The following is a 14,084-nucleotide window of genomic DNA, read 5'->3' as shown; positions in this document are numbered from 1 at the left end:
CCCCTCTATAAATAGAATTTTACTCTGTGGGGAAGAAACAGCAGCCTTACATAACCTTTCACAAAAGCCCTACTCATTTTCTACCAGGACCAGAGAAGGGCCTACAGTTCACGAGCTAAGCAGAAACTTCTCTCACCAGGGGGAACACTAGTGATTTTCATTCAGATTGATCCAGTTTGCCCAGCTGAGCCCCCACGTTCTCTTCTGGTAGACTCTGATTTGGAGCAGGCCAGTTAAAGCGCATCTCTCTGCCAGACAGTGCAAAGCAAAAGCTTCAGAACCTCACAGTGAGCTAGCTTTCGGCCCGGAAAGCTTTACTCTTCTTTCACATCCTCAGTAACATCCCTTCTCCCCTGCCACAGGGGCCCAGGCAAATGAGTACTTGCTCTGTTTCGTGCCCTGAAGACCATTCTCTATCAAAAGACGAGGTTCACTATGGGGTCACCCCCAAGAAGGTCTCACTTTGAGGATGTGTGTGCTTTCAGAGTTAGACCTGAGAGACAAGGGAGGCAAGAGAAAAGCTCAGGGCCCCAGTGTCCCTTTCAAGTGTCTTTCTTTTTCCTTGAATCTGAGTATTTCTTAAGGGGGAAAGAGAATAGAGGGAGGGGAAAAGGAAATGAAAACCAGCAGAACCTTTTAAAATGTGTCTTCTGATCTTGAGCATTAAGGAGAGAAAAGGAAGGTGGGTGGGACACTCAAAGGGCATTTTTAAGATTTTTTTTTTAATCCCAAGAAAAGGAAATGTGCCATGGCTCCCATGATATTAGCCAGTAAACTGCAAACCAGAAAACTCTTTAGTGTTGGCAAAGTTTGTTCTTGTGAGACCAGATCCTGAATCTGCAGACCTACAAGGCGGGTTCAAGCTGACCCAGACTAAACCAGTGTGGGAGGGGCATTCTCCCATGGACTGGGTGAACCCCAGGGAAGGATTGGCCCCTAGGGCAGTGTTTCTCAGTCACCTGCGATTCTACCTGAGTACCTCTGGGAATAGCCTGGCTTTCTGCATTTCTGAAATATTCCCTTATGATGCAAATGCTGTTGGCCAAGGATGATCCTTTGAATAGCAAGACCTCTGGACACTAGTTTTCAACTTGACTACATCTTAGCATCACCTGAAGGTTTCTGCAATGCTTCTCACTGAGCTTCATCTCAGCAATTCTAAATTAGCTGGTGCAAAGAGAGACTAAAAATTGATACACATTCAAGATGAGAGACACTCCTCCAGAGAGAAAACCTTCAGGACAATTTATAGTTGGTACCACACATCAGCTGGGCGTGGTGGTGCACGATTGTACTTCCAGCACTTAAGAAGTTGAGGCAGGAGGATCACTATGAGTTTGATGTCAACCTGGGGTAAATAGTGAGTTCAAGGCCAGCCTGAAGTAACATGTCAGAACATGTCTAAAAAAAGAAAAGTAGTATGTGTTAATGCAGCAAGAATTAGTCTCTAGCATTTATGCCAAGAGGCTGCTTGGTGAATAGTTCTATAGGAAATGGATGTGGATAACCAGGGAAGAATTAATAAGGGAGGATGGTTTCAGTGTAGAATCTACAGGATATGGGTTATAGGGTACCAAGCTGAATTACCAGTGCACTGAGTCAAGACCTATTAGCCTCTACATCCAGTAAAGGTTGGGACTAGGGCCCTGTTAATCACATGCTTGACTCAGAAATTGCCACGGGGCTCTGATTATCTTATTTTATTTCTAACTCTTTAAAGCTATAATAATAAAATTGAGAAGGGTTTCAGAGCAGCTGCCTTTGTCTGTAAAATTTTTTATTTGGAAAGACAATCTCAGCATTAATATAGCAAATATATATGACCATGCTAATAATAGATAGCATATATGAAATATTCCTATATGCTATTAAGGCATTGGAATAAGTATTTTACATATCTTACTATAAGAATGATTTTAATTTAGAGTTAGAAGCAAAAGCCTATTTGTGTCCTTTTCACAGGCAGGAAAGTTGGGGTTTAGTGAGACAAGTGTCTCGATCAAATTCACTGCAGGCCTTTCCCCCTAGGTTGTGTCACCTCTCTTGTCCCAACCAAAGGCTACAGAACCATGCAGCAAAGTAGAGCAGTGGATGGTCGATCAAGTCAGTGGGAAAATTAGTGTTGGGTAGTAACATGGCAAGGCTGCATGTCGATGACTTCTGGATGAGCTGCAGCTTAAAGCAAAGAGAACATTTACCCATATTTTAAGGAATGGTAATGAAAAGAAAATACAGAGAAATGAAACATATTGCAGACAAAATAAGTTTGAGTTTTCCTTATTAATTCACCAAAAGCAATCAAGCATGCAGATTGTGGGAGGCTACGGGAAGAAGAAATAGTAGTCAATCCTACTTCTACAGACAGGTGAAGTACTGTTCTCCTCTGTTCCATCACAGCTTTCCAAGAAGAAGTGGCTTATTGTGCACCTGTGTTAATACCTGTCTGCATTTGTCTTTATACATTTTAAAGCCCCACTCCCCAGGTTCCATTAGTTATGTCCACATAAACTCTCTCTAACAATATAGGATAGATGGGCTCATAAATTCACATCTGACAGATGAGAAAAGCAGAGCAAGATTTGCCTACATAATTGGCTTAAATTTTTGAATGTGCTGAAATTAAAAGCTCCTGGTTATAAGATCATTTCACTGTATTCAACTGATATTTGCTAAGTAGGAGAAGCTGCTGGTGGTGAGAAAGGATCCTAGGTGTTTTCAGCCTCAGCTAAGCTATTACCATTCTCGTTCTCCTGCCACTGGGTGCACTGACCTTGGAGTTCACTGTCCTTTCCTCTGTGTGGCCTTTGCACCCACCCTTCTTACCTTGCTGCCTCCCACTCTCCCTCCTACAGCATCCCCTCCGCAAAAGTAACTGATATTTCAGTTTCCAAAACAACTTTCTCAGGAAAGCTCATTTGATCTGCTGTTTGGATCTCTTCCTTACAATACTTCATCTTCCTCAAAGCCTTATCACAGTGAAATTATGGATTAATTGATATGTTTACTCGAGTAGCATGTTTACCCTACTGGACTCTAAGCTTCATGCCTACCCTAATAGAATGCCTGGAATATGCAATAAACAAGAGGAAAAAGAGCCATGGAACTATGGGAGTGTGTTTATAGCAACAAGCAGGCAGGCAGATCTATAAGGAAAGCTGTGTTCGTTCTTACCATACCTATGTTTTGGTTTGAATATGACTGACTCTTTACACCTTTCTGTAATTTTGATCCAAGCAATCTAATGATACAGGGATGAGAGAATTGGCTTTCTCAGCCCATTTGGCTAATATTAATATACTGGGGATACAATGCATAAGCACTGTAGTTGTATTTTCCAGTGTGTTCCACTTTGCTTGTATTTTTTTAAAATCGGTATGTTGTTCTGCCTTGCATCTTACTTAGTTATGATGTGCTTGTCATTTTCATTTAAAAATAAGCCCCTAGAGGGCAGGAACACATTGAAACTTCCCATTTATCTTCCTGTAAACGCTATGTAGCTATTGTCTTGAATGAAATACTTGATCTTATTTGATCCTTATAATATCTCAATGAATATGTTAGGCATCTGAAATCTTACCTGAAAGATAGGAATCTAAGTTTATGGAGGCAAAATGTGTACCACTGGATGTGCCATAAGTTAAAGAGTATTATGAGTCTATATTTTATAATGTATGACTTGAAGGATCTTACTTAGAAGAGCATATTAAATCTGAGGTTTTTGATTACCAGAAAGATATAAACAAACTAGGGGGAGTTCAGGTAAAAAAATAAACATGATTAAGCTTTGGAAAGGGTATGAGAAAAGATTAAAGGAACTAAATATTTATAGTTTGGTTAAGTGAAGACTAAGAGAGAGGCAAGAATGATGTATAGCTAGAATTATTCAACATGCTTCAGCACAGAAGAAGCAGTGTCAGTAAAAAGCGGACACAGGAACCAGGAGTCAAATGACAGGAGTGTAAGGAAGAACATTCACAGAAGGACTACCTAATGAATTGTAAAATAAATTTTACTATCCCAAACTGATATGCTGCTGAAAAATTTCCCAAGGGAAACAGTCAACAAACCATCCCTGGAGATATCTCAAACCAGAGAGAGAAAATAACTAGAAATTGTCCTGCAGGGAACAGCTCTGCCCAGACATTAGACATGAAAGGGAAGCTTTGCAGATTTTCTCTCTAATTTGTATTCTTCCGAGATCCCATGAGGCTGAGAAAAGATGTGGGAACAATGGATGGAGGACTCTAAGTGCACAGTTTGCTTAGATGTCACAGCCTTGGCTCACATCTCTAATGAGTTGGCGCAGAAGGCAGCACGCTAGAGAGGCCACTTTGAGCATATCCAATGCTTTGTATCATCCTGGGACCTTTGTTAGCCTGCCCCATGGGAGTAGGTGAAACAATTAGGAACCCAAACAAAAACTGGCAGTTGGGGGGTACACACGTGCAAGCACAGGTGTTTGTTTAAAACCCACAGTCACAAACATCATAAATTTAACAATGCTATTGAACTTGTGTATTTTATTGTATTAGAACCATACCCAAAGTCAAATGTCAGATAAGTGCTTTTGAGTCAGAGTTGATGTCTGTCATTATCACTCTGTGATTAAGTCCTCCTTTGATTCCATCATATTCATGGAATTCATAATATGCTTTAAATTAAGCCTGGCACTCTGGCATTCTGTTTCCCTAAAAGACAGCCTGTACATAGGGACATAATAAATAGGATGAGTCAGCATACTGACAAGGGGGGGCTTCTTCTGCATAATCAGTAATTTTATAGTGCCTAAGGATCTCTTTACCAAATCAAAATTAGTGGACATTTTTGGATGGCCCTTAAGTGAAACCTGAGCTAATGTAAATGTGATAGAGAATCAGGCAGCAACTTCCTAAAAGTTAGACTACTGATGATCGATCTATGCCTACCAGCAAAAAGTGGTTTATTAGTAGAAACAGAAGAACCATCATTAATATGCATGTCTAAAAGCAACTCCATGCTCAACTGGAGAATCAAAATCACAGAATTATCTTGCTGAAATCACAAATGGCCAACAAATTTATGGGAAAAAAATGTTCAATTTTATTAGTAATCAGGGAAATGCAAATTAAACCCATAATGAGATGTTAATTCACATCCACCAGATGAAGGCAAATTAAGCAAATGACAATACCAAGTGTTGGAGACATGAAAAAAAATGGGGGTGGGAGATTTTCATGTGTTCCTAGTGTTTGTTTTGTTTTTCCAGCTACTGTGGACTGGACCTAGGGCCTTCACCCTGAACGCATTCATAGTCCTTTTTTATGTTTTATTTTTCATTTTGAGACATGGTTTCATACAGTGGCCTGTTCTGATGGGTTTTTAAGAGATGTGACACATCATTGCCTCCTGAAAGTAAAAAAATCCTTTCCATGACTTGGCAATTCTACTTCTAGGTATGCACCTTAAACACAGGGGCAAATTTTTATTAGGGAGCCTGTTTAAGAATGCTCAGGGATTGGGGATATAGCTCAACTGCACAAATGCCTGCCTGGCAACTGCAGTGTCCTGAGTTCGATTCCTGGTACCAAAAAAACCCCAAGAATGTTCAAAGCAGCATTAGTGACAACAGCAAAAATCTGAGTCCTTAAAAGTTCATTAGCAGTCAGTTAGAAAAATGGTGGTAATTAATATCACTGAATATCATACAAGAGTGATTGAAATACAGTCATGTACATTCACATGCATATTCATGAATCTCAACTACTTAATGTTTAGGCAATTGCAAGTCAAAGTACAATACACACATTCTATTTCTTTTATTACAATCAAGCACAAGTAAAACAAAATAGCACATTAAAGATGCATGTGTTTATGCCAATATAGTACAAGAATTCACAAATGGAAAATTCAGAAAATGGCTATTGGTTACATGAGTATTTGTTTCATTATTATTTTATCATGATTTTTAATGTTATTATTTACACTGGATACTATTTTTACGTATAGTTCATAATTTTAACAAATTTAATGTTGAAACTAGTAAAATGCCTATAATCAGTCATTTAACAAAAAATATGTGGCAGGAAGAACAAATAGCATCTTATTAATTTTTTATTTCAAAAGTGCACAAACCCATCATTTACAATGAATTAGGATTTTGCGCCACTATCAAGGGACTCAGTTCTTGTTTCCCAACAAAATTTAATCCTTAATTCTTAGCAAATCAAAAGTCAAAATAAAGACAGGAAAGAATTTCAGTTGAACACATAAAGTAGACAAAATATATTTTATAAATCTGTAATATAATCCTTAATGAAACAAATTTAATAGCCCATGATATTTGATGGAAAAAATACATAGTTCTGTCTGTTGTAATATTTTAGAAATTATCCCTATGATATAACTTAATACAATAGTGAATTATAGTAATGCATTTGATCTATGAAGAAAAAGTATATGTTCTATATACTTCTTTTGGTTTTGTTGTTGTTGCTGCTGATGCAGTTATTGCTTTTCTGGTAATGGAGATTGAACAGAGGGAATGTTAAATTACACCCCTATTTCATTTTCTTTTATTTTAATTTTGAGACAGTGTCTAAGTTGCCCAAGGAGCTGGCATTATAGTTGTGTGTCAATGTATTCAGCTTACAAATTTCTTAAAGGGCAAGTAAGAGAGTGGAGAAATATTACATTTCTAAAAGAAAAAACCTTCAATTACTAAGACAAATGGCTTGACTTAGTAACATTTATATTACCTGCTTAATTTCTTAAGTATTTAAGTGCAGATTTAAGAACTTTGTAGGTACTTTACAGTAAAGTTATATTGAAAAGTCTTCTTGTTCGATCATAATTCACCAACAAGTTGGTATTTTCACTAGCTCACATCATAAAGATTCAATTAATTCAGTGAATATTTTTGTCTTAGCTACTCTGAAAAGTAGACTTCTAACAAGAACCAGTACTTAAAGGATAAAAGAATAAGGAAGAAATCACCGAATTACAATGGATGCCAGTCAAGTTTCATTCTAATAGTCACAAGAGGTCTAAAGGGCCTTCTGCCCTGGAAACTGTACAATGACTAAGGAAGCAAGAAGCCATGAAATTTAAATTTGTAAATTAATCTAAAATCTATCACAAAAGCCAGAAGTAGATTATAGGCACTGGATTCCAGGAATTTAGCAGACAAGAAGAACTGCAACTCAAGTCAGACCCTAACAATAGACTTGAAAACTATAATCAATAAACATAGCACGATTTTTGTGTTTCCCAGTTGGACTTCCCCAAAGAAATGAAATCTGTAAGTGATATGATTGTTTGGAACTAGTCATAAAAAGCAATGCATTGGAATGACCACTGGCCACTAAGAATGAAAGGAGGCATATTCAGTCATTTGCATTATTATGTATTTCTAAGCCATAGCATTGGGCAAAGTTTAGACATTTCAACTATGAAAGAAAGTATTTTTACTGAATAGCTGAGTTAAAACTGGTTTTTAAACCTCAGGCTAAATTTGTCAAAACTTTAGAGCACTAGAGTAATTTTGATCATCAATCAGCCAGCCTGTATTCTTTCACATTACTATAGTGTTAAACCTGAGAAATAGAAGGTAAGGAATCAACACTCTCATGTGGGAAAAGAAAAAGTGTGGTATTAAATTGTGCTGTAATTTACCTGAGTGCTGCAATTATAAAGGTGCATAATGATTTGCATTTTATTTTTTGCTATTACCCACTTGGCATATGCAACATGTAATTTTTACCTTGCACATTTTTATTGGCCTACAGTGAAATAATCTAGATTGCTTATCCTTTCTTCCTGACAAATTTAGCATTGGCTTCACTTGAGGTTTTGTTGTAAAGAAAAATATTGTAAATGCAATAGGTGTGTGCCATGCCATGGATATTTTGATAACATCAAAAAGTATACTGATTTGTGCAGTGGCTAACTTTCAAGAAAATTTGCATCCCATTTTTATCACCTGGTATCACCTTTGTGGACAAATAATATGCCTAGGTTGGCAAAATCTATGATCCTGTAGAAGTCACTCCTGTCTCTTTTTAAAGCTCATGAGTGCCAGAACTTAAGTAATATTGGCTGGGCAGCCACAGACAGACTAGAGTTTCCTACAACAACAGTACTAGTTAGCCATTTTTACCATGCAGTGTAACTCTCCACTAAAAGAAACACCCCTGAAAATTTAAAACTTTATTTTTAAGGCAAATGTCTGTAACCTTGCAAAGTGTAATACAACATGTTATACCTTGTCCTGGAATGAGGGACTTGGTTTCCCAGTGAGAAAGACTTTCCTGGGCTACATGTAGCTGGCAGTATCTATACTCCACAGCTTAGAGAGGAGAGGTAAGATTCTTCAGAGACAGGCTAGAGGGAAGCAAGCAGCCCATAGGAGGCTGCCAAACACCTCATTGGGCATTGGGTTCATATTTAATTCAGTGTGCTTCAATCATCAGTTAGGGAGATCCCAAGCTAAGATTCATTAAAGTATAACTGTTGGGACAACTCATGAAGCTCTTAAATCCTCTAGAACATCATAATGAGACAGGGAGACAGAAGACAAAAAGGAAGATGCCACATTTACTTGAATTGTAAATGTGCATAATACTTACCGTTTCACTTAAAGGATTATAGTACCTTTCCAGAACTGAGTGACTTTTAACTTTAATTAATCAAAAAATCCTCAGAGAGTTTATGTCATTATTCTTTTTACTCAAGCAAAACTAAGGTTTCCAAAAATTTCGGTATACAGTTCATCTAAGAGATTATCACTGGAGATAGATTAATCCATCAAAAGGTTATCATTTGAGCTGGTAGTTTGTGTAATAAATATCAAACAGAGCATCATCTTTTCAGCTTAGTGAGAGTTTCTCGTCTCTATGCAGACCAGGCCTCGGGAAACTGGGGAAAGCTGTGGCCCTGTCAGAAGAACTCATTCACTATTAGAATCACAAGTGTTCTCACATAGCTATGCTATAGTAAACCATCCCAATGTTACATGTTGGAGGAGTAGAAAAAGAAAATCAAAATATCTCTTCTTTGTATGTGTATGTTGGTATTTTAACTTAAGAAAGTGAGGAAAGACAACTGCATTACTTTGTTATTACAGTTCCCCTGGCCAGTAGAACCATGACGAAAAAAAACTCATATACAAAGTTTAGGATGGCAAATTCTTGAAGGAAATAAAATATGATTTTAGGGTGCAGTATCTCATTGTAGGTAATAATGAGTTCAGAAACTTGAGCACTGCCTTTAAACATGAGCACCAGGTGAAAATAAAAAAATGTTTTAGTGAGAAATTTGAGATTTAAGTAAGGGCAAGTTTCCAAAGGACAGTAACCATGGTAGATTAGATGACCCTGCTGTATGCAGGTGGGAACATTTCAGGAGCAAATCACATACATTTGAAGAATTCCCAACTATAGGATTTACCAAATAGAAAATAAGTCAGGAAGGGAAAAACATTCCTCCTCTCGGAAATGATGCCTTTGAGGCAATGGGTGTTGGGATGCCCTTAGAAGATGCAGTACCACCTCTCCCTCTCCAGAAATAAGTAAAAATATTATCCCCACTCCTCAAAGATTCATCTCCCCAAATCTCTTGTCAAGTTTCTTACTAGCTTAGAAACCCATCCTGCAGCCTATAAGGACCCTGAGCTCCAGGAGCAAGTTTCCAAAAAGCTCAATCCAGGAACTTACAGAGGATTAAAGCTGTTCCTCCTCAATGAAAACAATAAGTTGGCTGAGAGGTTAACTTGCCAGGGAATAAATGTAAGTCATACACACTGGGAAGTTATAAATCTCTCCCCAGAAAAAAATGCCTATCAGCAGCTCACGCCAGCCCAGCTTTTAAGAGCATTAAAGCAAATGTACTAAGCCCTAATATATTCACATATAACACATGTGGTGGCCATTTCACATGCTTCATAACTCAGAGGGCAGCTGCTGCTGTGTGAGAAATGGATACTGTGACAGGTCACTATGATTTATACTGCGGCACTCACAGAGGAGTGGATGGTCGGTCTGCCCAGGTGCCCTCAGGTCCTGCCACATGCCCTGTCCACTCAACAGCAAACCCAGATGCGGGATCTGACCTGCTTTGGTTGTGGGAAGGAAAAGGGGGTGGTTAGAGCAAGCAGCAAGCCTCACATCACTGTGGCTAGACTACCTCACTGATTGTTTTCAACAGAAGGCAATCGAAACACTTATGAATAATTAATGGTACACCTCCTATTTCACTTATGAACATCTAAAATTCTCATTTTACCGAGAGAACCTGAGGTACTACTTGATGTCCCTGCCTGTGGCTCATGCCAAATACGGACGAGGGCATCTTAGAAGAGCCAACTAAAAGGCCACAGTCCTCCTCCCTCGGCATCAAGTCCTCACCCTAGGAGGACAATGACCACAGATGTCCTTTGTTGTATCACAACAAGCTCATACAAATCCACAGCGGCTTCACACTTTATCTAGAAAGCAGAAAAGAGCTTATTGCTATTGTGCTTGTCTCCAGAATCCTTTGTTACCAATCAACAAAGTCTTTAAAACCCTCTCCTGAATGGACTTCACTGGCGGTAAGCTAGACATTTGGCCTTATTAAGGGCACCTCCTACTGGTCCATTCTTAGAGCGAACTGTGCTTTCTTTATCAATTCCCTGCCATGTTCCTGAAGAGGAAATTGCTATTAAGATTTAAAAAAAAGAAGAAAAGAGAAAATAGAGTGATCCGAATTACCATTATCTTAAAAGGGCACTATGCACTTTCCTATGATCTATGCAAGCTGCGTCACAATTTGCAAATAATGGAAAAGAATTTAGAAGTGCAGAGAAGTTTAAAGATGAAGATTCATAAGCCTACCCAGAAACATATCACCTGTGTATGTACATTGTGTCTGCCTTTTCAAGCACAGATTTGTCTATGAACAGAAGAAACTGAGAAGAAAATTAAAATATAGCATCAATAAATGGCCTTAACTCTGAACGTTTAATTAATTTAGATGCTAATAAAGTATATATTAAATCCACCTCCATTTATCAACCACCAACCTTTGCCAGACAGAAGTCACGTGGGAAATGGCTTTTAAAGTATTGTCGTGAATTGCTGTCATTATCCTTTTTGTACATCTCGTCTAATGTAATACTTTCAGCCAGAGCATTTTTGGGTCATGGGTCCCACAAGGTTCTGCAGACTTTCTACCCAGCAAGGGACGCCCTCTTTGAACTTGCTTTCTCGCGACAGTCTCCCAAACTATCAGAATGCGCACAAGTCAATCCGTGCCAAAGAAGGGTGCTCCTAGCCACAACGTCTAAGCATCTGCAGATCGCTAGAAAGGAATTTTAAAGACACCTATTCATTACACTTAGGATGCGCCCGGCCCCGCCCACTTTCCGCGGTTGTAATTGCCCTGGACAAAGCTCTGGGAAAGAAGACGGGGAGGAGGAACTGGTCCGAGAGGGAGGGGGAACCGCAGGCGGCTGAGCGCGGGGATGCGGTCCGCGCGCACTACACGCGCGTGCGCGTGCACACACAGACTACACACACGCACACACCTCTGCACGCTCTCTCTGCTTGGCCAAACGAAGATGGGGAGTCGAATCTGTGCGCCCGCGTGGGGCCGCGCCGGGCTTTGGGAAGCCTCCGGCAGGCCTGGCGCTTGACTGCCTGGCACCCAGGCGGCCGTGAAGTGGCGCACACTCCGCTAGCGTTCGCAGCCCTTGGCCTTGTAGCACGTAGCAGGGACAAGAAAACCAGAGCTTAGGACTCCAGGGAGACAGGACTTGGCCGCTGCAATTTAATTCTAATCCCTGTTAATTTTCAAGGCGCAAGTTGGGGCGCTCCTACCCAGCGCGCGGTCCCTGCTGGCGCGGTCTTTTCTTTCGGATTTGGGAAAAGGTCCTTTACGAAGGGATTTGAATGCTCAGCCCCAGGCTTGCCTCTCCATCTCCAGTAGGCGGGTTCCTGTACCTTAGCGTCCGTCTACTAGTGGCAAAGTCCTGCGAAACGAGTAAACCTTGAAAGCAGTCACTTTGCTCGCTCTTTTCTTTTTCTTTCTTTTGGCCATGGAAGCCTCCAGCTCTGTACCCACAGCCTGCAGCACCAGAGCAGCCTTCAGATCCCTTTTTCTCTTCCAATCCCCCAAACAGTTTTGCCATTTTTAATGAGAAACTGCGCTTGCCAAGGGCTAGGACCGGGGGTCCGGTTTCCCGGAATATCAATCGTTTGGAGTTTGGAAGTGTCCTCGAGATATTTGAAGACTTAGCTGGTGAACTGCGTTCACCATTAAAAAAAATTTAAAAATTTAAAAAAAAAAAACAACAACACCCTTCCCTCCTCGTGCCAACTCTGCACTCCTTTGGGCACCACGATCCCCTTCTACCAAAACCTATTAGCGACCCCCCTTCCCATTTTCTCATCGCCAAGTCCAAAAACAAGCCCGGTAGGAGCATTATTCGTATACAAACGCCTCAGTTCCCTCGTCGCTGCATCTTGACTGTTTCAAAGCCCCTCAGTGGGTGTCCTCCTCCGCCTGCTCCTGTTGCCCCAGTCCGCCTCCCCCCTTCACAGGTTCCTCAGGCTTTAAGGATTCCAACCTAGTGGCTTTCAACGACGGCCCTGTCACCTGCCCCAGCCCGCCCGCTCTCCAAACCAAAGCAAGTTATCTTCAAAAGCAAAGATTCAAAAAGCACTAGATTTCAGAAGAGCAAAAGGGTGCCCCTCTCCCCTGCCACCAACATCTTCTACCCCCTGAGGAAAAAACTCTTCCGTCTTTTATCATCCATGAGGAAAGCAGGGACAGGGAGAGTGGCGGAACATCGTATTTCCCCTGCACAGTAATTAATTCTACTCTTTCCAAATGAAATGAGAAGGGAAAAGGGCTACTGGGTTGAGGGAGCGACGAGAAGAAAGGAAAAAAGCTCTTACCGGTGACTTGAAGATGCGCGCTGAGAAGGCAAGCTCCGAAGAGTACAAAAGCCAGCTTGGGTACCCAAACACATCCAAGACTATTCTCCATATTTCTGCCAACACCTTCGGGGCCAGGGGTCCTGGGCAGCGGCGGCGCTCACACACATACACTCACACACGCATGCACACATGCACACACACGCACCGAGCCCTTTCGGCTTCCTCCTCCTCCTCCTCGTCCTCTTCCTCCACCTCTTTCTCCACCTCCCCTGCGCCTCTTCTGGATCCGAAGCCTTTTTCCTTGTCCACTGGCAGACTCAGTAGCGAAAAGAGACAGCAGAAAGTTCCATTCTGTCCAAAAGAGCCCAAGCCCCAGTCAAACCTTGGAAAAGTAACTCAAGGAAAGGGAAGGAGTGAGAGAACGGAAGACAGCTCTCCGTGGGGTTTACCAGTCATCAATAAACGGAACATCCAGGAGGGACCAAGGGGAGACGGGAAGCAATCCAGTGGCTGCCTTGTGCATTAAAAGGTTGAGGCTGGTTCCATGTCGTCGGTTGGGGAAACTTGAAGAGAAAAATCCGCGCAAGACCTGCCGATACTGTCCGTTTTGCTTCCAAGAGCTAGGGGACCGAGGGCGGAGAGGCAGGGGGTCGAGGGGTGGAGCGCTCTCACTTGTTACTGGGGTGTCCGCCAGCGGTGTGTGAGCGGGGAGTTGGAACCGTACTATCCATTGATCCGAAGAAGCGCAGGGCTGGAAGGGAAAATGTGGAGACCGGAGGGAGACGAACTGGATCAGGCAAGGATTCCACGCAAAGGGGGTGGGGGCCGAGAAAATGGCTTAGGGGAAAAAAGAGCGGACAGAGGAGGCTTCCAGCAGCTGCCTTAGCTAGGTCTGCACATCAATGCGCAGGGATGCCCTCTGTGGGCCAGGCGTGGGAAGTCACTTTTGTCAATGGAGCCGGAGAACATCCGGAGCCTCGGGAGGATTTGCAGCAATCGTTTTTGACGCTCAGCAATCAGGAAATTGCTTTGATTTGACTGTTAAATCTAGGTGGTTGTTTAATCGAGGGCAAATGGCCAGGACATTTATTTACCTCCTCACCCTCCACATTATTTAAACAGTAATTTTTCATTTGGAAAAAAGAAAAAGTCACCTAATCCAACTCCCTTCAGGACAGGTAGGAAAGTAAG

At 41.3% G+C, this 14,084-nt stretch overlaps 1 protein-coding gene across 3 annotated transcripts in view; it reads right to left on the bottom strand.

Annotated features, from left to right (window-relative positions):
• Positions 1-13,685, bottom strand: part of Dcc (DCC netrin 1 receptor) — a 1,095,765-nt gene extending 1,082,080 nt beyond the window's left edge. For all 3 annotated transcript variants that reach the window (XM_005372942.2, XM_005372943.2, XM_005372944.2), the window contains exon 1: positions 12,912-13,685. In XM_005372942.2, coding sequence (XP_005372999.1) covers positions 12,912-13,002 — 91 coding nt within the window. In that variant the 5' untranslated portion in view covers positions 13,003-13,685. The remainder of the gene's footprint in view (positions 1-12,911) is intronic.
• Between the last annotated feature and the right edge of the window lie 399 nt (positions 13,686-14,084).

This window comes from Chinchilla lanigera, unplaced genomic scaffold (assembly GCF_000276665.1).
Source record: "Chinchilla lanigera isolate Chin_1 unplaced genomic scaffold, ChiLan1.0 scaffold00001, whole genome shotgun sequence".
Classification (NCBI taxonomy): domain Eukaryota; kingdom Metazoa; phylum Chordata; class Mammalia; order Rodentia; family Chinchillidae; genus Chinchilla; species Chinchilla lanigera.
This window is presented reverse-complemented; position numbering and strand designations above follow the sequence as displayed.